At 46.3% G+C, this 21,230-nt stretch overlaps 1 gene segment (V, D, J or C); it reads right to left on the bottom strand.

The window, feature by feature from the left end:
* Nucleotides 1–12,238: 12,238 nt before the first annotated feature.
* Nucleotides 12,239–17,931, bottom strand: LOC115405358 (T cell receptor alpha variable 18-like). The segment is given in 4 exon segments: nt 12,239–12,320; nt 13,173–13,381; nt 17,489–17,619; nt 17,864–17,931. Coding segments are annotated over 4 exon segments (465 nt in total).
* Between the last annotated feature and the right edge of the window lie 3,299 nt (nt 17,932–21,230).

Below are 21,230 nucleotides of genomic sequence, written 5' to 3'. Positions count from 1 at the left end.
ACCTACAGGACAATAGTTTATTTGAGAAATTTCAGTCAGGATATAGAGCTTATCACAGCACTGAGACTGCGTTAGTTAAAGTCACTAATGACTTGCTATTGGCGGCTGACGCAGGTCTAGTCTCAATCCTGGTTCTCCTAGACCTCAGTGCAGCTTTTGATACAATCGACCACAATATTCTCCTGCAGAGGTTAGAATGTGAGGTTGGCATCAGAGGAAAAGCCCTCTGCTGGTTCAAATCCTATTATCTAATAGGTACCAATTTGTTCACGTTAACCAACAGTCCTCACCGTGCTCCCAGGTCAGTTATGGGGTTCCTCAAGGGTCCGTGCTCGGGCCAATTTTATTTCTGTTATATATGCTTCCTTTAGGGAACATAATTAGAAGTCACGATATCAATTTCATTGCTATGCAGATGACACACAACTGTATTTATCTATGAAACCTGATCAAACTAATCAAATAGACAGACTCAGTGACTGTATCAGAGAAATTAAAACCTGGATGACTACGAACTATCTCCGTCTGAATCCTGGCAAAACAGAGGTCATTATACTAGGCCCCCATAAACTGAGAGAGTGTCTATCCAAACAGATTATCACCTTAGATAACGTCAGTGTATCCTCCTCCTCTACTGTCAGGAACCTCGGGGTCTTATTTGATCAGGATATCTCCTTTAAAGCACACATCAACCTGGCTTGTAAAACAGCATATTTCCACTTGCGCAATATAGCTAAAATAAGAAACATTCTACCTAGAAGCGATGCAGAAAAACTTATCCATGCATTTGTTTCTACTAGATTGGACTACTGCAACTCCCTTCTCGCAGCCTGCCCAAAAAGTGTATTAAAAAACTTTCAGTTGGTTCAAAATGTGGCCGCCAGATTATTAACTGGAACTAGAAGACGTGAACACATTACTCCCGTTTTAAAATCTCTTCACTGGCTTCCAGTCGAGTTTAGAGTTAGATTTAAAATCCTTCTCCTCACTTACAAAATCCTAAATGGGATGGCTCCAACCTATCTCCAAGATGCTTTAACGCCTTATCAACCAATCAGAGCACTTCGCTCTCAAAATGCAGGGTTACTGGTGACTCCTAGAGTCTCTAAATGGACACTAGGTGGAAGAGCCTTTAGCTATCAGGCACCATTTTTATGGAACCAGCTTCCAAGTGGTGTCAAAGAGGCAGACACGGTCTCCACATTTAAGGTTAGGCTCAAGACGTTTCTCTTCGATGCAGCCTATGATCAGGTCAGCTAGGGACTCTAGACCAAACTAAACTAAACTAAACCAAACTAAAACAAACCAAACTACAGTAAACCAAACTAAACTAAACTAAATTAAACTAAACTAAACTAAACTAAATTATACTAAACTAAACTAAACTAAAACAAACCAAACTAAAGTAAACCAAACCAAACTACAGTAAACCAAACTAAACTAAACTAAATTAAACCAAACTAAACTAAACTAAATTATACTAAACTAAACTAAACTAAACTAAAACAAACCAAACTAAAGTAAACCAAACCAAACTACAGTAAACCAAACTAAACCAAACCAAACTAAACTAAACTAAACTAAACTAAATTATACTAAACTAAACTAAACTAAACTAAAACAAACCAAACTAAAGTAAACCAAACCAAACTACAGTAAACCAAACTAAACTAAACTAAACTAAACTAAACTAAACTAAACCAAACCAAATTACACTAAACAAAATTAAACTAAACCAAACTAAATTAAACTAAACTAAACTATACTAACTAAATACTAGTTTAAACAGTTAAGTATCCACAAAGCTGCCCCAGGAGCTAGAATGCTGTGGGAAGTACGGTGCACTGAGCCCTGTCCTCTAATGTCTGAATGTTATTCCCTTTAGTCCGTTCATTGCTTTTCACCTGTTGTCCCCCCCTTCGAGGGGGAGTCTTCTCCAGTTTCAGTTGCTGACTCCACTATTACGAGGACCTATGAACAAGCTCCGTCCGGACCGGGAGGACACTCCTGTCGGTCCTGCCCGTGGACTGGCTTCGGTTCTACTGCTGGGATCCGTGGTTCTTGTGCTGGACCGTCCAACGGACTGTCCTCAACATTGTCCTAGGCTTTACTTCTTATTGTCTCATGCTAACTGTTGCCATAGCTGTCCGTCCCTGGGAGAGGGATCCCTCCATACTGTGGTTCTCCCCAAGATTTCTTCTTTTCCCACTGGGTTTTTGGAGTTTTTTCTTGCCGGATGTGAGGGTCGAAGGCGGTGGTTGCTTCGTTCTGTCTCGTTACTGTAAATATTGACATATTACCATTATGCTTATTCACTGTTTTTACTTTTGCCGACCAATGTAACATCTTGAAGCCCTCTGAGGCAACTGTTGTTGTGATACTGGGCTATACAAAAATAAATTGATTGATTGATTGATATGTATGTGTATGTGTGTGACTATGTATGTGTAAGTGTGCATGTGTGTGTGTGGGTATGTATCTGTGAGCGGGGTATGTATGTGTGTGAGGGTGTGTATCTGTAAGTATGTATGTATGTCTGTACGTGTGGGTGTATATGTGTGGGCGACTGGAGCTATGTATGAGAGAGTGCGGTGTCCTGTGGGGGGGGGCCCCGGTGGGCCTGGGGGCAGTGGGCCCTGGGTCTGGGTCCTTCTGCTGCCCCCTGTCTGTCCTCACCTTCACTCCTCCTGATGCATGATGGGTGTGTGCTTCTTGGGTCGGTGGTTCTCTGGCCATGGTCGCTGTCCGCCCTGGTCCTGGGGGGGGGGGGGTGGCGCTCCTGGCCCTGTCCTTCATCGGGGGGCTCCTGGGTGACGGGGGTGCTGCGGCATCCCCGGACCCCCCTCTCCCCCCCCGCTCTCATGCACACACACGTAGGGCTTTGGGAGGCGGGCTTATCAAGTTGGGTGTGGTGGAGGGGGCCATCTAAGTGGCCCCAATCACTGCACGCTTCAGTGGCTCGCCTCTCAGTCTTAATTGCACTTAGTCATCTAACACGACCAAATACATACAAACACACACATCGGGGGGTCTTGGCGCGCTGTGTCGGGGGGGGGGCTGTTCAGGTAGATGAGACTGCTCGTTTGGCCTCACTCGCGGCACGGTGTGGTTACTGACCCTCAAATTTTAATCGCAAACAACATATACTCCATCAACACTCATGAGACGAAGGGGGGGAGGGAGGGCAATGGGGTCTTCTGCGCCCCCGTTTCCAGATTCCTTCTGGTGGGGGGTGGGGCGGGGGGGGCTGTTGTTTTCCCCACAGGCCGGGGGTTTGTAGCGGCTGTGGTTTGGGGGGCTGCTGGCTCTGGGGGGTGCATACCTGTCTGCGGCGGTGGGGTGGGGGGGTGGGGGCGGCAGTTGTGGGTGGCGGGGGGCCCTGGATGTGGGGTTTGGTGTTCCCTTGCCTTCCGGGGGGTCTCCCACAGGATGTGACAGTTGGATGACGCGGGAATGTGAGTGTGTTTGGGTTAGGGTTGACTCTGTGTGTGTGTGTGTGTGTGTGTGTGTGTGTGTGTGTGTGTGTGTGTGTGTGTGTGTGTGTGTGCGCGCGTGCGTGCGCGTGCGCGTGCTTGCTAGCGTGTGCGTGAGAGGGTGTGAGTGTGTTGGAATGTGAGTGTGTGTGTGTGTGTGTGTGCGTTTGGTTTAGGGATGAGTGATTGTGTGTGTGCGTGTGTGCATGTGTGTGTGTCAGTATGAGTGAGTGGGTATGAGTGTTGGGTTGGGGCGGGGGGGAGTGAGGCGGGAGAGGACAGGGGGTGGGAGGGGTGGGCCGGGCGGTGGACGGGCGGGGGGGTGGGTTCCGGGTGGGGGTCGTGGGGTGGGGGGTGGGGTGGGGTGGGGTGGGTTTGGGTGGGTGGGGGGGGGGGGGGGGTGATGCCCTGGATCTCGGGGGGCGTGGCCGGAGCGCTGGGGGGTGTACTGGCCCGGGGCGGGTAGCCGCCCGTGTGGGCTGGTTCTCCCGGGTGGGTCATAGCCCTTCGCCTGGGTGGGGGGTTGGCTCCTGGGCTCTTGGGCCTTGGGCTCTCGGCCCTGCCCGCCCCGGGCGTCCGGCGCCCGGGGTGGACCGGCTCCTGCCGGTCGTGGCTCCGCGGGGCCCGGGCCCCGGGACTGCCGGGGTCCCCGGCCGGGGCTTTCCTCTGCCCCGTTTCTGGACCGGAGCGTGGGCGTCTGCCTGGAGGGGCGGTTTGGATCCGGGCTCTGTGATGACCGCCGGCTGTCTGGGCTCTGAGGGCCTCTCTGGCCTGCTTCTGGCCTTCTCAGAGGTCAGAGGTCATATATGCATGATCACTATCACCATCACTGTCACCATCATATTCACATGATCACGTTGATCTTTAATCACTCTTTACATACTGGGTTACCTTGTCTTCTTGTGGTGGTTAGACTAATGGTGATCTGTAGCAGACCTCTCTTGATGCACGCCCCGAGTTTACTACTAGTTACTACTAGTTACTACTAGTTACTACTAGCTATATTCAAAAAAAAAAAAAAAAAAATACGGTTTGTGGTGTCCTTGCATTTCCCTCCTCCCCTACACCTCCTTTTATTTTTGTGGCCTGTTCTGTTCATTAATATGGTTTGGAAAAAAAGAAGAAAAAAAAAAATGTATGTATGGTTCTGTAATTTTCTGTGTTGGTTGTCGGCTCTGTTTTGGTGTTGTCTAGATTGGGGGTTTGGGATTGTTGTAGGTTGTGTGTGGTGCGTCGACAACACTGTTTTGTATTGTGACTTTGTACATAGGTTGTGCCCCCCCCCCCCCCTTCCGTTCTCCCTCCCTTTATCTTTCTCTCTTTCTGTCCCTGCTCTCTGAGCATTTCCGTCCCGGTCCTGTCCGGTAGCCATGCCGGATGCCAGCTTTAAATAAAGGCAGCAGCAGGAGGAGACTCAGTCTCGTCCTGCTGCTAATATTAAAATCTGTTCGGATAGTAAAAGGCTACAATCATACAATATTGCACGCCCCAGCTACCGAACAGGACAAGGGAAAAAAAAAAAAAAAAACTGATGTTGTTTTCAAACAATAAGAAGGTGCTTCAAACTGCCCCCCACTGTTTAGGCTTGAGGGAAATGTCACAGAAGTGGTTCATGTGTACAAACATCTTGGTGTCTTGCTTGACGAGGGCCTCTGCTTCAAGACACACATTGAAAATCTTGTGAAGAAACTGAAACTCACATTGGGTTTTTTCTTCAGAAATAAATTTTGTTTTTCTTTCAATGTGAAAAAGCAGCTTGTCACTGCAACATTTTTATCAGTTTTAGATTATGGAGACCTGCTGTACATGAATGCCTCAGCTCAATGTCTTCGGAAGATTGACACTGTTTATCATGCGTCATTGAGGTTTATTACCAACTGTAGAGCTCTGACTCATCATTGTGATTTGTATAGGGCTCGAAAGGACACGTGATATCTCGCAATGCATTGTGGGCAATGCCGGCGGTGTGCGGTAACGTCTGTTTACGCCAGCTACAGGCAAGACGCTGCGCTCGTGTTGCTCTTTTAATTCTGTTTGGCGAGTTTCTACAAATACAAACATGGTGCAGTCGTGCTGTGTCATTAACTGCCACAGTCATTCCCACGATCACTCCAGTGAAAAAAGAACGAAGGGATGACGTCTGTCTCATTCCCAAAGTTACGGCTGCTGCCTCTGTCTGTTTTTAGTGTGTGATCCTGTTTGTCTCCCCCAGGTGTCCAGTCGTGGTGTTTTTCCTTTCTTTCCAGCTCTTCATCCAAGACCTCACCTGTCCTGCCAGCATTCAGTCCTGGACACCTGTCTCCAATCATCCCGTCAGCCAATCAACCAATCATCCTCAAGTCCTGCCCCTAGGTATTGCTTTGTTCCTGTGTTTGTTGGGGCTGTCTGTGAGGGAGGGAGGGATGGCTTGATCTTGTGGAGAGCCTTTTTCACACTTTGAAGTTGTGAGACTTTGTTTTTGCCCTCCTCAGCCCAGACTACTGTTTGAGGAACTACTTTTGTTAAACCCACCTGTCCCCACCTAGTGTATTTTGTAGTCTTCCCCATGTTTCTGTATTGTCTTCTTCCTTGGAGAAGGGCTCCAGGTAAGACACCCCGGGTCTACATTCAGCCCGGAGGAAAAATCCTGTCTATACACACTAGGTAAGCGTGGGCGGCTGCCACCACCTTCTGTAGCAGACAGGTAAGGTTCCGGTGAGGGTTCAGTTGGTTAGTTAGGGTTAATCACTGGTTTAAGGCAGTTAGGGTCACAGGGTCGAGGTGTAGGGGAAGTTTAGCGTCTTTTGTGTTTAGTGGCTCCGCCCACAGGGCCCTTCTCCCACGTCCTCCTGCCCTCCATTAGTTCTCCCCAGTTTTGCTTTTTGTTTAAAGCCTGCTGGCTGCATTCTGGTATTTTTGTTGTATCTTGTGAATTTGTTTATAACGCTTTTGTTTATCTTTTGTTATATAAATTCCCCTTTTCCTTGGAAAAGGCCACCTGAGGTAGTTGTGTTTGCCTTGTTTTGCCTGCACTCCACCTTGAAGCCTATTGACATCAGCCCAGTGGGCCTGCGCGTAAAGCGTTGCGTTTCCCCCCGCTCCGAGCTCGGCCATTCTAACAACTTTAAGGGGGGACGTAACACCCAACCTGGAAGCAGCGGCGGACCTCGGATATGTGAGCTAACGGACGCCGAATGGCCCAGAGAGCAGCCGTCAGACGACCAAACATCACGTTCAACGCCGTCACCGACACATGTTGGACTGTTCACGGCATCTTCAGATGGGGAGTTCTGTTAGATTACTAGCGTGTTGCGGTGTTAGCAGTGTTAGCTGGTTGCTAGCGTTAGCCACGGACACAGCCTCATGGCAGCTGTAGCAAAGCAAACACTCTTTCCTCCACTTCCTTATAGATTACTTTTGAATTTGTATCCTAACTGTCCTCACTCATAGGAGACTGACTTTGACAGTACACTGTAACTGACCTCATGTTAAAAGTCATAATTGGTTTGTGTGTTTTTCAGGAGAGCTGCTGATGAAGTGAATGAAACTCATCCAGACTGAACCTGTCGTTACATCTCGACACACGGAGGTGAAAGCGGCAGATTACCAAAGATTCCAACGGAGAAAAAGGAGACAACTGCTGCACCTGCAGCTCGCACACCAGATGGTTATCAAGCTCCACAACAGAAGGACATGGTGGAGAATGAGCAGTGTGTCCGTTGTAAACATATGAATGGTGAAATTAGGTCCATGGTGAGATGAACCGCTTTTGTTGATCTGGATTATATGTGACCAACTTCTGTTTTTTTGTAAATAAAATTGACTGCTAACAGTCTTCCTCTGCTTAATTCTAATATTTATCCTTAACATTTCATTCTGTCAGGACAGGTAAACCTCCTCATCTGTTACTGCTCATATGGTGACAAAACCCAGCCTCTACTCTAAGTTAATACTGCACTGAAATTAAATATTGTAGTTCAGTAGCTATTTATGAAACTTCATTTTAATGGGAAATCCTCTGAGACTGCACCATTTACCCAGCAGTAATGTCAGACCATTCCTTGTTTCAAAGTCTTTTCTGTTTATTACCAACCTTGTGTAGCAACGACACTGTTAAAGTTACAGTTACAGTTCTAATAAGGTGCAAAAGTCTTTGTGCAAACAAATATCACTGCAACTATATAAAGTTAGATTGTGCATAAACAAATAACACTGCAAATAAAATGAAGGAAAACAATGTGCACCTTGCAGTCCACCGGAGTCCACACAACGAAGTCACAAAACTTTGCAGCTGTCACAAAGATGTGAGTCTCTCTGGCTGTAGTGTTACTGTGTCTGGCTGTAGTGTTTGTGTGTCTGGCTGTAGTGTTACTGTGTGTCTGGCTGTAGTGTTTGTGTGTCTGGCTGTAGTGTTTCTGTGTGTCTGGCTGTAGTGTTTCTGTGTCTGGCTGTAGTGTTACTGTGTCTGGCTGTAGTGTTTGTGTGTCTGGCTGTAGTGTTTGTGTGTCTGGCTGTAGTGTTACTGTGTCTGGCTGTAGTGTTACTGTGTCTGGCTGTAGTGTTTGTGTGTCTGGCTGTAGTGTTTGTGTGTCTGGCTGTAGTGTGTCTGTGTCTGGCTGTAGTGTTACTGTGTCTGGCTGTAGTGTTACTGTGTGTCTGGCTGTAGTGTTACTGTGTCTGGCTGTAGTGTTTCTGTGTGTCTGGCTGTAGTGTTACTGTGTCTGGCTGTAGTGTTACTGTGTCTGGCTGTAGTGTTTGTGTGTCTGGCTGTAGTGTTTGTGTGTCTGGCTGTAGTGTTACTGTGTCTGGCTGTAGTGTTACTGTGTCTGGCTGTAGTGTTTGTGTGTCTGGCTGTAGTGTTTGTGTGTCTGGCTGTAGTGTGTCTGTGTCTGGCTGTAGTGTTACTGTGTCTGGCTGTAGTGTTACTGTGTGTCTGGCTGTAGTGTTACTGTGTCTGGCTGTAGTGTTTCTGTGTGTCTGGCTGTAGTGTTACTGTGTCTGGCTGTGGTGTTACTGTGTCTGGCTGTAGTGTTTCTGTGTCTGGCTGTAGTGTGTCTGTGTCTGGCTGTAGTGTTTCTGTGTCTGGCTGTAGTGTTTCTGTGTGTCTGGCTGTAGTGTTACTGTGTGTCTGGCTGTAGTGTGTCTGTGTCTGGCTGTAGTGTTACTGTGTCTGGCTGTAGTGTTACTGTGTGTCTGGCTGTAGTGTTACTGTGTGTCTGGCTGTAGTGTTACTGTGTCTGGCTGTAGTGTTTCTGTGTGTCTGGCTGTAGTGTTACTGTGTCTGGCTGTAGTGTTTCTGTGTGTCTGGCTGTAGTGTTTGTGTGTCTGGCTGTAGTGTGTCTGTGTCTGGCTGTAGTGTTACTGTGTCTGGCTGTAGTGTTTCTGTGTGTCTGGCTGTAGTGTTTCTGTGTCTGGCTGTAGTGTTTCTGTGTCTGGCTGTAGTGTGTCTGTGTCTGGCTGTAGTGTTTCTGTGTCTGGCTGTAGTGTTTCTGTGTCTGGCTGTAGTGTTTGTGTGTCTGGCTGTAGTGTTTGTGTGTCTGGCTGTAGTGTTACTGTGTCTGGCTGTAGTGTTACTGTGTCTGGCTGTAGTGTTTGTGTGTCTGGCTGTCGTGTTTGTGTGTCTGGCTGTAGTGTTTCTGTGTCTGGCTGTAGTGTGTCTGTGTCTGGCTGTAGTGTTACTGTGTCTGGCTGTAGTGTTACTGTGTGTCTGGCTGTAGTGTTACTGTGTGTCTGGCTGTAGTGTTACTGTGTCTGGCTGTAGTGTTTCTGTGTGTCTGGCTGTAGTGTTACTGTGTCTGGCTGTGGTGTTACTGTGTCTGGCTGTAGTGTGTCTGTGTCTGGCTGTAGTGTTACTGTGTCTGGCTGTAGTGTTACTGTGTGTCTGGCTGTAGTGTGTCTGTGTCTGGCTGTAGTGTTACTGTGTCTGGCTGTAGTGTTACTGTGTGTCTGGCTGTAGTGTGTCTGTGTCTGGCTGTAGTGTTACTGTGTCTGGCTGTAGTGTTACTGTGTGTCTGGCTGTAGTGTTACTGTGTGTCTGGCTGTAGTGTTACTGTGTCTGGCTGTAGTGTTTCTGTGTGTCTGGCTGTAGTGTTACTGTGTCTGGCTGTAGTGTTTCTGTGTGTCTGGCTGTAGTGTTACTGTGTCTGGCTGTAGTGTTTGTGTGTCTGGCTGTAGTGTTACTGTGTCTGGCTGTAGTGTTTGTGTGTCTGGCTGTAGTGTTTGTGTGTCTTCAAGACAAAATGCCGTCACTGAATCCAGACTGAAGTTTGTGCCCTGACAGCCTGTAGCGCTGTGCTGTTGCGATGATTTTCTCTTTTTTCCTGCGACGCTTTGATGGACATGTCACTTCCAGGCAGCCTTTTCCGCAGCAGGAACGGTAAGTGAGCCCAACCGGGTTCTGAACCGGGTCCAGCTGGTCTCGGTACGGTCCGTCGCCTTTCTGTTTCGGTCCATTTTCCCTCCTGTTTACTTCTGTCGGGTCATGTTGGGTCGTCTGACGGCTGCTCTCCAGGCCATTCGGCGTCTGTTAGCTGCCATGTCGCTCTCTGCCGCTGCTTCCAGGTTGGGAATGAGACAGACGTCATCCCTTCGTTCTTTTTTCACTGGAGCGATCGTGGGAATGACTGTGGCAGTTAATGACACAGCACGACTGCACCATGTTTGTATTTGTAGAAACTCGCCAAACAAAATTAAAAGAGCAACACGAGCGCAGCGTCTTGCCTGCAGCTGGCGTAAACCGACGTTACCGCACACCGCCGGCATTGCCCACAATGCATTGCGGTTTGTTCCACTGCTGACGTCATCCTTTTGAGCCCTATTGTCGTGTGGGATGGCCGCCTTTGTTCCGCAGGAGGTTGGGACATTGGTACATTTTTATTCACAAGGCCATGCTTGGTCTACTGCCCTCCTACATCTGCAACTTAATCACACGAAGACGTGTTGATTCTTACGGCTCGCGGTCAAATGATCATTTGTTGCTCTGTGTTCCTTTTGTCCGAACAGAACTGGGGAGAAGAGCTTTCATCCACTCTGCTCCCACTACATGGAATATGTTGCAAAAAAACTGGAGACTGACTGAGCTTATTCCATTGAACAAATTTAAAGCCAGACTGAGAGCTCTTGAAATGGAATCTTGAAATTGTAATTGTTCTATGTAATTTCATATGGACATTGTTTGATGTTTTTATTGTAACAGTTGTAACTTTGCTGCCTCTTGGCCAGGACTCCCTTGAAAAAGAGGTTTTTAATCTCAGCGGGATTCTCCTGGTTAAATAAAAATATGATCTTTGTTCACTTCAAGTCGACCAATGAGTTTCTGTTAAGCTTCCACATTGTGTGTGTGTGTGTGTGTGTGTGTGTGTGTGTGTGTTGAGAAGGACTCTGAAGAAGTCTGTTTACCAGTCTGACTGTTACTGACCAAGTCAAAGTTTTAATGATCACTACATGAAAGTGTTTTACTGTTCATGACTTATAATGGCTGAACCTCCTCAGTGAGCAGCTGTCAGGTTTTTGTAGAGAGGTTGTGTGTTTCCTGTCACTGTGGGCCTCACAGCACAGTAGTACACAGCAGAGTCAGACACTGCAGCAGAGGAGATGATCAGATGGATTTGTTTCTCTGTCACCTTGATCTCCAGTCCTGGAACTGGATTTTTATACAATGCTCCTGATTCTGAGTGAGAGATGAGCAACTGTGGAGGTTTTCCTGGATATTGTCGATACCAGAAGAATTGATCTCCAGATGAAAGTTTTTGGTACTCATAGACCAGAGAAACGTTGCTGCCTGACAAACTGAGCTCTTCATTCTTGATTGGTTTGAGGTCTTCACAGATGATGTCTGCAGGGAAACAAAGACAAAGGAATCTTAAAGTTAGTGAGCAGCTTTGTATTTTCTCTGCTTTCTTGTGTAACATTGAAACATCAGTGAATAAATGATGAGATGTGAATCCAGCTGTCAGTGAACAGAAGAGGAAGAGATGAATTGTAGACTTACCAGTGAATGTATGGAGGAGCAGCAGTGACACTAAAAGCATCATGTTCAACTAAAAGTGCTCAGTGATCCTCAGAGTGAACTTTGTAAAGTGTGTGTGGTTTCTCATGGTGACAGCCAGGTTTCTCTGTTTGGACAGGAAGTCCCTCCTCCTCATCATGTCACAGTGACAGATGTGAGAGCAGCAGGTTGGATCTTCATCTACCAGCACTGTCCTCAAACACACCAATGTGAACGTTTCCCTCTCTTCACCTTTTCAGAAACATCTCAGCTCCTCCCTCAATGTCTGATTGTCTCAGAATTTTAATGATTTGTGAACTTGAAAAGTTTTCCCTTCATGAAAAGTGCCCCAATGTTTACTGTATGTGGAGTTAAAGGAAAAAATGTTCAGTGAAGCTTTTGATAGTTTCAAACAGCCCAGAAAGAAAAGTCCAGGCTGGAATGATAAAACATGGTGGAGGTATCATCATGCTATGAGGCTGCTTTTCCATCTCTCCTCCTGGAAACACTGACTGCACCTAAAGAATGATGAGATCAAATCACATGAGTCAAGTCAAACCTCCTCTGCAGTCAGGAGGGAGACACTGGACTGAAACCTTTATTGCTGGTTTAATTTATCATTGTTGTACCAGGAGGTGGACTCTAATATTGTTGGTCTCTGAAAGAAGCAGCAGGAGAAGAACTTCATCTTTGGGCCGTCTGGTCTCTGTTTGACCAAAGTAGGAGTCTGGTCTGCATTGCCGGCAGTAAGTCAGACCTGTTCCCGGTGCATGATGGACTCCAGCAGAGCTGCCCTTTGTCACCGGTTCTGTTCAGAGTTTTTCTGGACAGCGTCTGCAGTCATGTGGTCATTGTATTGGTCCATCGTGGTGAAGAGGGAGCTGAGCCACAAAGTGAAGCCCTACAGATACAAGCAGCTGAAAGCTTCCTGTGTGGGGTGGATGGATGCTCCCTCGGAGACCGGCTGAGAAGCTCAGTCACCAGGGAGGAGCTCGGCATAGAGCCACTACTCCTCCACATCAAGAGGAGTCAGCTGAGGTGGCTCGGGATCTGTTTAGGACGCCTCCTGGACGCCTCCCTGGGGAGGTGGTCTGGACATGTCCTGGCAGGAGGAGGCTCTGGACACACACTGTCTCCACTGGCCTGGGAATGCTTTGGGATCCTCCTGGAAGAGCTGGAAGAAGTGTCTGAGGACAGGGAACATGATGCTCCCTCCACCATCCTCCACATTCTAATGATCCTCTTCTGTTGGCCTGTTGTGTCTCTGAACCAGCTGTGAAACAGGCTTCATGTCAGCAGTTAAAAGGTTTCAGTGTTTTCATTGTTCAGAGTGATTCAACACCATGAACCAGTTATTATTGGTTTGGCTCAAAGTTTGAAAATGCAAAATAATGAAGTGTATTTGGGAAAAGGGTTTTGTGACATTGTAGTCCAACATTGCAGACATTTGTGCCTCTCTCTTATGAGAACATTGAATCTGGTATTTATTTTGTGTGTTATGAAGTAAAACTCCATGTCATTGTAAATGTGATTGCTCGTCGGGACTCAGATGATGCTTAAACTTAAATTCATGACTATTTAATCCAGGAAACTTCCAAAAGATTGACCTGTTTTTGATTTTCTCCACTGTTTCTTATGAGTGAATCTAAACTCCATGCAGCAGAACAAACCACAGCAGTGACATGGAGTGGAGCGCCCTCTAGTGGAGGATTGTGTTGTCTTTGCTCCAAAGGTTTTCGTCCACAGTTGAGCTGTTTCCTGTCACTGTGGGCTGCAGAGCACAGTAGTACACAGCAGAGTCAGACAGCTCAAGCTTCTGGATCTTCAGAGGAACTGATCTCAAGCTGGAATCCAGTGTGGATGAATATTTTTCTTCATCCTCTGTTTTCCCCTCACCGACTTTAAAGCGACTCAGGATGAATTTGGGGCTTTTGTTTCCTTCCTGTTTGTACCACAAGAGATACTCATTTGAACCATAACTGGTGTTATAGAGACAGTCCAGTGTTACTGAGTGTCCTTCATCAGCAGTCACTTCTCCTCTTGGTTGCAGCACGTTGTCTTTTTGAGCTCTGCATCCTGTAAAACACCAACAAACAGTGTGAGTGTGCTGCTAGAGAATCATGTCCATGTTGGGTTGATGTGAGAGAAACAGAGTTGTGTTCATACCAAGGCTCATAGCAGCCAGCAGCACTGAGATGAACAGAGGCCTCATATCTGCAGTGATGAGTAACTGTGAGCTCCAGCAAGTAGAAAGAAGGCTGTGATCTCTCTGTTTAGTCTTCATCAGCACTCAGCTGGTGGATGAGGAGGAGGAGCCTGATCACAGTGACAGGACTCCTTCACAGCTCTGTCTTCTTCCTCCTGATCATCACGTCACACTGAACACACACTTCTGCTGCTCAGACTGACAGCAGCAGCTTGAAGGTGGAGCAGCTCCAGCAGCAGCAGAACATCTGGTCAGGTGTCACTGCCTCCTGCTCTCCTCCAGTCTCAGGTGTGCTGGACACTGCCAGGTTGGATGAAGCTCTGACATCCATCCAGGACTTGATGGAGAGATGAGATGAGTCCTTTGTCCTGAGAATCCTTCAGGGTTCAGTCAGAGGAGCTGGAGGAAGTGTTGGTCAACAGGGAGCTCTGAACTTCTCTCCTCTGCTAAAAGTCACTTCAAGCTCCAAGGATGTCATTCAGTCATGAGATGATGAAGGAGAATCTTAGTTTGACCTCAACTGCAGAAATGTAGAGAGTCATTTCTGATGAAGTTCCTGATGGTGACTGAAAGGTTTATTTCCTCTGAACTCTGAACTAAATCCACTGAGCCAAGCTGCCTGCTGGAACCTGCTCATGTGAGGAAGGAATGACTTCTGGACTTCCTCACTGATTTGCATCCGTCATGGTTTTAGTGAGGCAGCCTTGACTCAGGTGGTAACAACAGCTCTTCCTCCAGTCTTCTGGGGCCAGTTGTTCAAAGGTCATCTGAGAGGATTTTAGTTATTGGATTGGATCAAATCTTGAAAATTGGCTGTTCAGAGGGAAGGAAGAAGTCACAAACCAGGTAAGATCATGGAATCCAATCCTCATTTCAATCTGGATCTCACCTTCAGTTTGTGTTGCTCAAATCATTTCAGTAGGATCTGGATAATTTTGATGAAAAAAGTAAAAAATACAGGATTATCCTGAGCCCAACAGGGAGGAGGATGTCAGGGTGGATTTCAGGAAGAAAATGTCACAAAACTTTAACATTTGGCCACAAAATCTATTTGTATCATTAAGTGTTTATGCTTTCATTTATATTTTGGTCTTGATTTGTTCAGCTGTTCCAGTGGTGAAGTAGATAAAAACACACAGGCTGTAAATGAAGCCTTTCAGTAGAGTCCAGTAAAAATTAGATAACATTAAAAATAATCTTGTCTTCATGAAATAAACCCCCAAACAGGCAACAAACCCTTTAAGAAAGGTGAAAACACAGACGTGTCTGTGGACATTACTGGAGGAGAGAACTCTGGAGCTCTGCAGGGATTCAAGGTGCTGTTGGGGATGGAGAGCCTCCGACTGCAGAGGGAAGTGATCCAGTTCCTCCTGATGCAGAGGGAACTTTGATTCTGGGTCTCAGCCCTGTTACTGAAGAACAACCTGGATCCTCTCTGGTAGAACCAGCAGTCTGGAGCTCAGAAGAGGCTGGAAGCTTCTTGGACCAGGAATAATGACACTTCTGAATGACTCCTTAAAGGAGGAAGTGAAAGAGCAGAAGCTCAGATCCTCCTGCAGAGGAACAAATCCAGCTGGACAAACTGCAGCAAACCAGGGAGAACATCTCCTCTGCCTCCTGAAAGCAGGGCTGGAACATGCTGAAGAGCCCTGAACGTTCTTTACTCTGATAACTGTTGGACATTTAAGCTCTTTTTCTTTCTTTTTCAGAACATCCACAATGTATTTGTTTCTGTACATCAGTTATTTGTTGAGGCTCAGTATTGTGATCATAAAAGAAATGATCAATAGAAGTGGATGTTTCAGTTACTGCAGTGTTTGTCTCAGAGTGAAAACTCTTAAAGTGAGCCCATGCTGGCTCTTCTACCTGTTGTTCTTCACATTGCTGCTCGTCCACATTGTGATCTGTTCCCTTCAGAGAACTGCTGATCTGGATTTGGTAATCTGGAGAACTGTGAGTCTGGATCAGGGAGATCCAATCCAATGTTGTTCAGAGCAACTGGCATAAAAGTAAGATTTATTACTTGATCCTGGGATGGAAAAGAGATGATTTCAAAATCTGGATCATTTCAATCGAGATGAAATGTTTTAAACAACTGGCTCTGAGAAAAGAGCAAATTCTGTTTCCTGCTTCCTGAAGAAGAGAAGCATCAGACATCTCCTGGATGTGTCCCTGCATTCAGACTCATTCTTTACATGACAAGGATCTGTTTTTATTTAAATGTATTGATGAATGAGTGACCTTGAATTTAAATGTGAAAGTGTTGGAACTGAAATGACACAGAATACTGTTCCAACAAATTCCACTGGAGGGCGCTGTTCTAAAGGACGTTCGTTTTGATGTGAACCTCCTCAGTGAGCAGCTGTCAGGTTTTTGTAGAGAGGTTGTGTGTTTCCTGTCACTGTGGGCCTCACAGCACAGTAGTACACAGCAGAGTCAGACACTGCAGCAGAGGAGATGATCAGATGGATTTGTTTCTCTGTCACCTTGATCTCCAGTCCTGGAACTGGATTTTTATACAATGCTCCTGATCCTGAGTGAGAGATGAGAAACTGTGGAGGTTTTCCTGGATATTGTCGATACCAGAAGAATTGATCTCCAGATAAAAGTTTTTGGTACTCATAGACCAGAGAAACGTTGCTGCCTGACAAACTGAGCTCTTCATTCTTGATTGGTTTGAGGTCTTCACAGATGATGTCTGCAGGGAAACAAAGACAAAGGAATCTTAAAGTTAGTGAGCAGCTTTGTATTTTCTCTGCTTTCTTGTGTAACATTGAAACATCAGTGAATAAATGATGAGATGTGAATCCAGCTGTCAGTGAACAGAAGAGGAAGAGATGAATTGTAGACTTACCAGTGAATGTATGGAGGAGCAGCAGTGACACTAAAAGCATCATGTTCAACTAAAAGTGCTCAGTGATCCTCAGAGTGAACTTTGTAAAGTGTGTGTGGTTTCTCATGGTGACAGCCAGGTTTCTCTGTTTGGACAGGAAGTCCCTCCTCCTCATCATGTCACAGTGACAGATGTGAGAGCAGCAGGTTGGATCTTCATCTACCAGCACTGTCCTCAAACACACCAATGTGAACGTTTCCCTCTCTTCACCTTTTCAGAAACATCTCAGCTCCTCCCTCAATGTCTGATTGTCTCAGTATTTTAACAATTTGCAAACTTTAAAAGTTTTACCTCCATTGAAAGTGCCCAAATGTTTTCTGAATGTGGAGTTAAAGGAAAAAATGTTCAGTGAAGCTTTTGTTAGTTTCAAACAGCCCAGAAAGAAAAGTCCAGGCTGGAATGATAAAACATGGTGGAGGTATCATCATGCTATGAGGCTGCTTTTCCATCTCTCCTGCTGGAAACACTGACTGCACCTAAAGAATGATGAGATCAAATCACATGAGTCAAGTCAAACCTCCTCTGCAGTCAGGAGGGAGACACTGGACTGAAACCTTTATTGTTGGTTTAATTTATCATTGTTGTACCAGGAGGTGGATTTTTAAACACTTGACCTCTGGAAGAAGCAGCAGAAGAAGAATTTCATGTTTGACTTCAATAATCTCACACTGGATCCAGAGTGAAACAGAGAGTGAGTCCCTCTAGTGGATGTAGAGGAGGATTGTGTTGTCTTTGCTCCAAAGGTTTTCGTCCACAGTTGAGCTGTTTCCTGTCACTGTGGGCTGCAGAGCACAGTAGTACACAGCAGAGTCAGACAGCTCAAGCTTCTGGATCTTCAGAGGAACTGATTTGTCTTTGAGCTCAGCACCAAATCTGTCTGTGGGGAAATCTTCTGCATTATAGACTTTCTTGGAAACAAGTTTCAGCATGTACTCTGGATAACTGTTCACTGATTGTTTGTACCAGAACAAATATGGACTTGGGTTCGAGGTTTCAAAAGTACAATTCAGTGTAACTGAGTCTCCTTCAGCAGCAGGAACATCTCCTGATGGCTGCATCACTTTGTCTTCTCCTTTACACTCTGGAGAAGAGAACATGCAGAGAAGAGAGGAATCAATACAGATGATTGACTGAAGGACAACAATTAGTATTGAAGAGTTTTCAATAAATGTCAAGCATGAATGATTTTTTTCACAAGGTAACAAACATCAGCATAAATGCTGGAGTGTGATTTAGTGGATCCTGAACATTCAAAGTTCTTCATGTAGAGCTCAGTGATGTGTTCAAGTGTTTGAAGAGGAAACATGTAGAGTTTTGTATCTTACCAAAGAAAAGAGCAGCAAGAAGAATCCACAGCCAATGTTCCATGTGTCCAACAAGGTTTCAGTCACCAGGAGAAAGTAGCTGATGTTCAGCACTCAGTGTGACAATAGTTGTCTTCACAGCAGCTCTTCTTATTGACACAATGGTTGAACACAGTGCAGAAGTAGAGCAGCAGCTGCTGGATCATGTGGCCCTCTAGTGGAGCTCCAAAGTTGACTTGAACAGTGTGAAAAAAGTCTTCCAGCAGCTTGTCAGAGAGTCACTGACAGACTTTCAGCAGCTCTTTCACTCATTCAGAGGAGGGAACCTCAGAGGGGTTTAATGACTGGAGTCCAGACAGTTGGGGAGTGAATCAGAAGTTAGCAGATATGAAACTGCAGCCATCACAACTTCATATTTGATGAATTAATTTAAAAACAAAAGAGAATATTTTAATTGAAAGCAACACCATCTGTTTGCCATCAGAACATGAATGTACTGTGAATGTTGGATGATTAAATGCACCTGACTGACTTTAAGACAAAGTTTTGAACATATATTGGCCACTGCAGTGTATGAGGCACAGGTGTCCAGGCCCTTCTGGATTCTCAGAACATTCATTAAAATAAATAAGTACAGCAGCCTACCAGAACAGTCATTAATCACTGTGGTCATCCTGCTCCTGCACACTGAAGTCCTCCATTTCAGTGTTGGAGTTGAACAGCCTCAGCTGTGCTTCAGTGCAGCGGCAAACTGATCTCACTGTCTTGAGACTTTATGGTGGAGCGTATGAGCCTGGGAGTGACCTTTGACCAGGACTTATCCTTTAACTCCCACATTAAACAGGTCTGCAGGACCTCCTTCTTTCACCTGCGCAATATTTCTAAAATCAGGAACATGTTGACTCAAAATGATGCTGAGAAATGAATCCATGCATTTGTTCCCTCCAGAGTAGACTATTGTACTTCCTGTTATCAGGGGAACAACAACTGCCTGAAAGTCTTCAACTGGTTCAAAATGCTGCAGCAAGAGTTCTGAGAATAACCAGCAGGAGAGATCACATCAGTCCAATATTAGCTTCTCTTCACTGACTTCCTGTAAATCTAGAATAGGATTTAAAATCCTTCTCTTCACCTTTAAAGCTCTGAACAACCAGGCCCCATCATATCTTAAAGAGCTGTTAGTCCCATAATGCCCCAGGAGAACGCTTTGTTCTCAGAGTGCTGGTCTGCTGGAGGGTTCAGGTTCTCTGAAAGTAGAACAGGAGGCAGAGCTTTCAGCTATCAGGAAGCAGCTCCCAGCTTCTGTTAGGGAGGCTGACACAGTCTCTGCTCTCAAGGTGAGACTCTTCAGTAAATCTTACAGTGAGGGCGACTTCAGGCCTTCCTGGACCATTTTCTTTGGGGTGTTGCTGTCGGCTGGGAGCTTTCTCTCTCTCTCAGTGTCTGTGGGATTGACAGTTCACTCCTTTATTATGTTTTCCTCTCTGCACAGAGATGTGTTTATTTGTACTTACAGCATTTTATAGTGAGCAGTGTACATTTGTCTTCTAATCCCGACCGCGTTTGCAAAGTATGGATGAAAACAAATGCTGGTCTGCAGTGTGCACTGCCACAATGTATGTGATTTTAATTTAGAATTTAAATTATCTGGTAGGCTCATCAACACAACATTTTCTGACCTACATGTCGCAGGTTCAAATGCATCAAATTCCCACGTCCAGTTCATGCTCTGGCAGCTGTCCAGGGTGCTGAACCAGGTGACCAGGACAGTTTTACAGACATTACAGTCCTGCTCAGAGTTTTTGTGAGCTGTTTCCTAATCACACATGCCGCTGTTCAGGGACTGGTCAGGAGGACTCAGGAGCAGACGGGGAACAGACAGAACAGAAACAGGTGTACTGCGCTCCTCGCAGCCAGGACGGAACAGGAACAGGTGGGACGGGAAACAAAAGTTCAAGTCTCTCAGCGGGATCCAAAAACTCAAAACTCAGCGGGATACAAAAACACAGGTCTGTCAGTGGGATACAAACTCAAAAGGCTCCCGAACAGAAAGGGCTGGACCTCCTCCCTCCCCAAAGCCATCCGGGAGAGGAGGAGCAGGGACTGGATCACCGTGAGCTGGAGATCCGGAGGCGAGCTGCAGAGGGCTGCAGACGGCAGCGCTGGAGCCAACCAGGAGCGACAGGCGGGTGGGTCGCCGCCACTATCGGGGCGAAGGCTCAGGGGGGAGGCCCGCTGCTTCAGGAGGACAAAACTCACTGCCTGCTGGTCCAGTGCTGTTCGGTGCGTTCTGTCACGGTGCGAGGATGGAAGGACCCTCGCGCTGGCAGTCAGGCAGAGTTCAGCTTGTTCATTTCCAGGCGCAGGGAAACAGGAATGACAATCAGGAGAGTCAGGGCATGAAGAAATGAGAAAACAAAAGCAAAACCGGCCCAGAGCACCCCCACATGGCCGGAGGGGCACAGGGCGTGACAGCCTCACTTTTCTTGTGTTTGGACTTCTCTGGTTTCTGGGAACTTGCTGGTTGTTTTGACCTGGCTCTGGATTGTCTCCTCGATACTTCTGCTTGTGATCCCATCAACCTGGTTTGGACCATTGACTGTGAAAAAAATGTGCAGAGCTAATGTGATGTCCTCCATGGCGTTTCTGAAATCCCATTTTGAAGCTTCCAGCAGGACGTCTCCATACTGAACACTTGAAACCAGATGTAAATGTGATTGGTCAAGTCTGTCACGTGACCACATCACCTGGACAGAGGAGGAGCAGTGATAGGGTGATTTCTACAAAACTGCAGCTCATAAGATAAAATCAACACTTGATTTTTATTAAAAAGGAAGAAAGTCAAGCAAGCTGACACGTTTGTAGAAACTAGAGATAGAGACCAGAACATGTTCTGAAAAAGAACTTTTAATGTGTTTATTTGCACAATGCATTTTGACATTTTTGACTGTGTTCCTCCAGGATGCACGGAGTAGATCTAGACAACCGAGGGAGGACTGACTTCCAGACTGCTGACACATTAGACACTGGATTGCTCACGCTGCTGACAGCCTGGTTGATACTCCTTCCATCAGGTCACAAACAGGGCTCAGTGGACGGAGGTTAGGGTTAGCACAGCCCTGCTGACACCTCTACACACCCTAACAGGAGCACACAGACTGCCGTTGATCTTCAGCACACTCTCAATGTCCCTGTACAGCACCTGGATCTTAGCTATGAAACCAGCGCTGGACCCAGAACCTTCCATGACCCTCCAAAGGAAGCTGTGTTCAACACGGTCAAAAGCCTTTTCCTGGTCTACTGAAACCAGACCAGCATCCATGTCCAAAGAACTAGAGACTTCCAAAACGTCCCGAATCAGGTGGACGTTGTCCACCATGGACCTGCC

This window comes from Salarias fasciatus, chromosome 18, assembly GCF_902148845.1.
Source record: "Salarias fasciatus chromosome 18, fSalaFa1.1, whole genome shotgun sequence".
Classification (NCBI taxonomy): Eukaryota; Metazoa; Chordata; class Actinopteri; order Blenniiformes; family Blenniidae; genus Salarias; species Salarias fasciatus.
The sequence above is the reverse complement of the archived record's forward strand: the minus strand, read 5'-3'. Positions and strand labels throughout refer to the sequence as shown.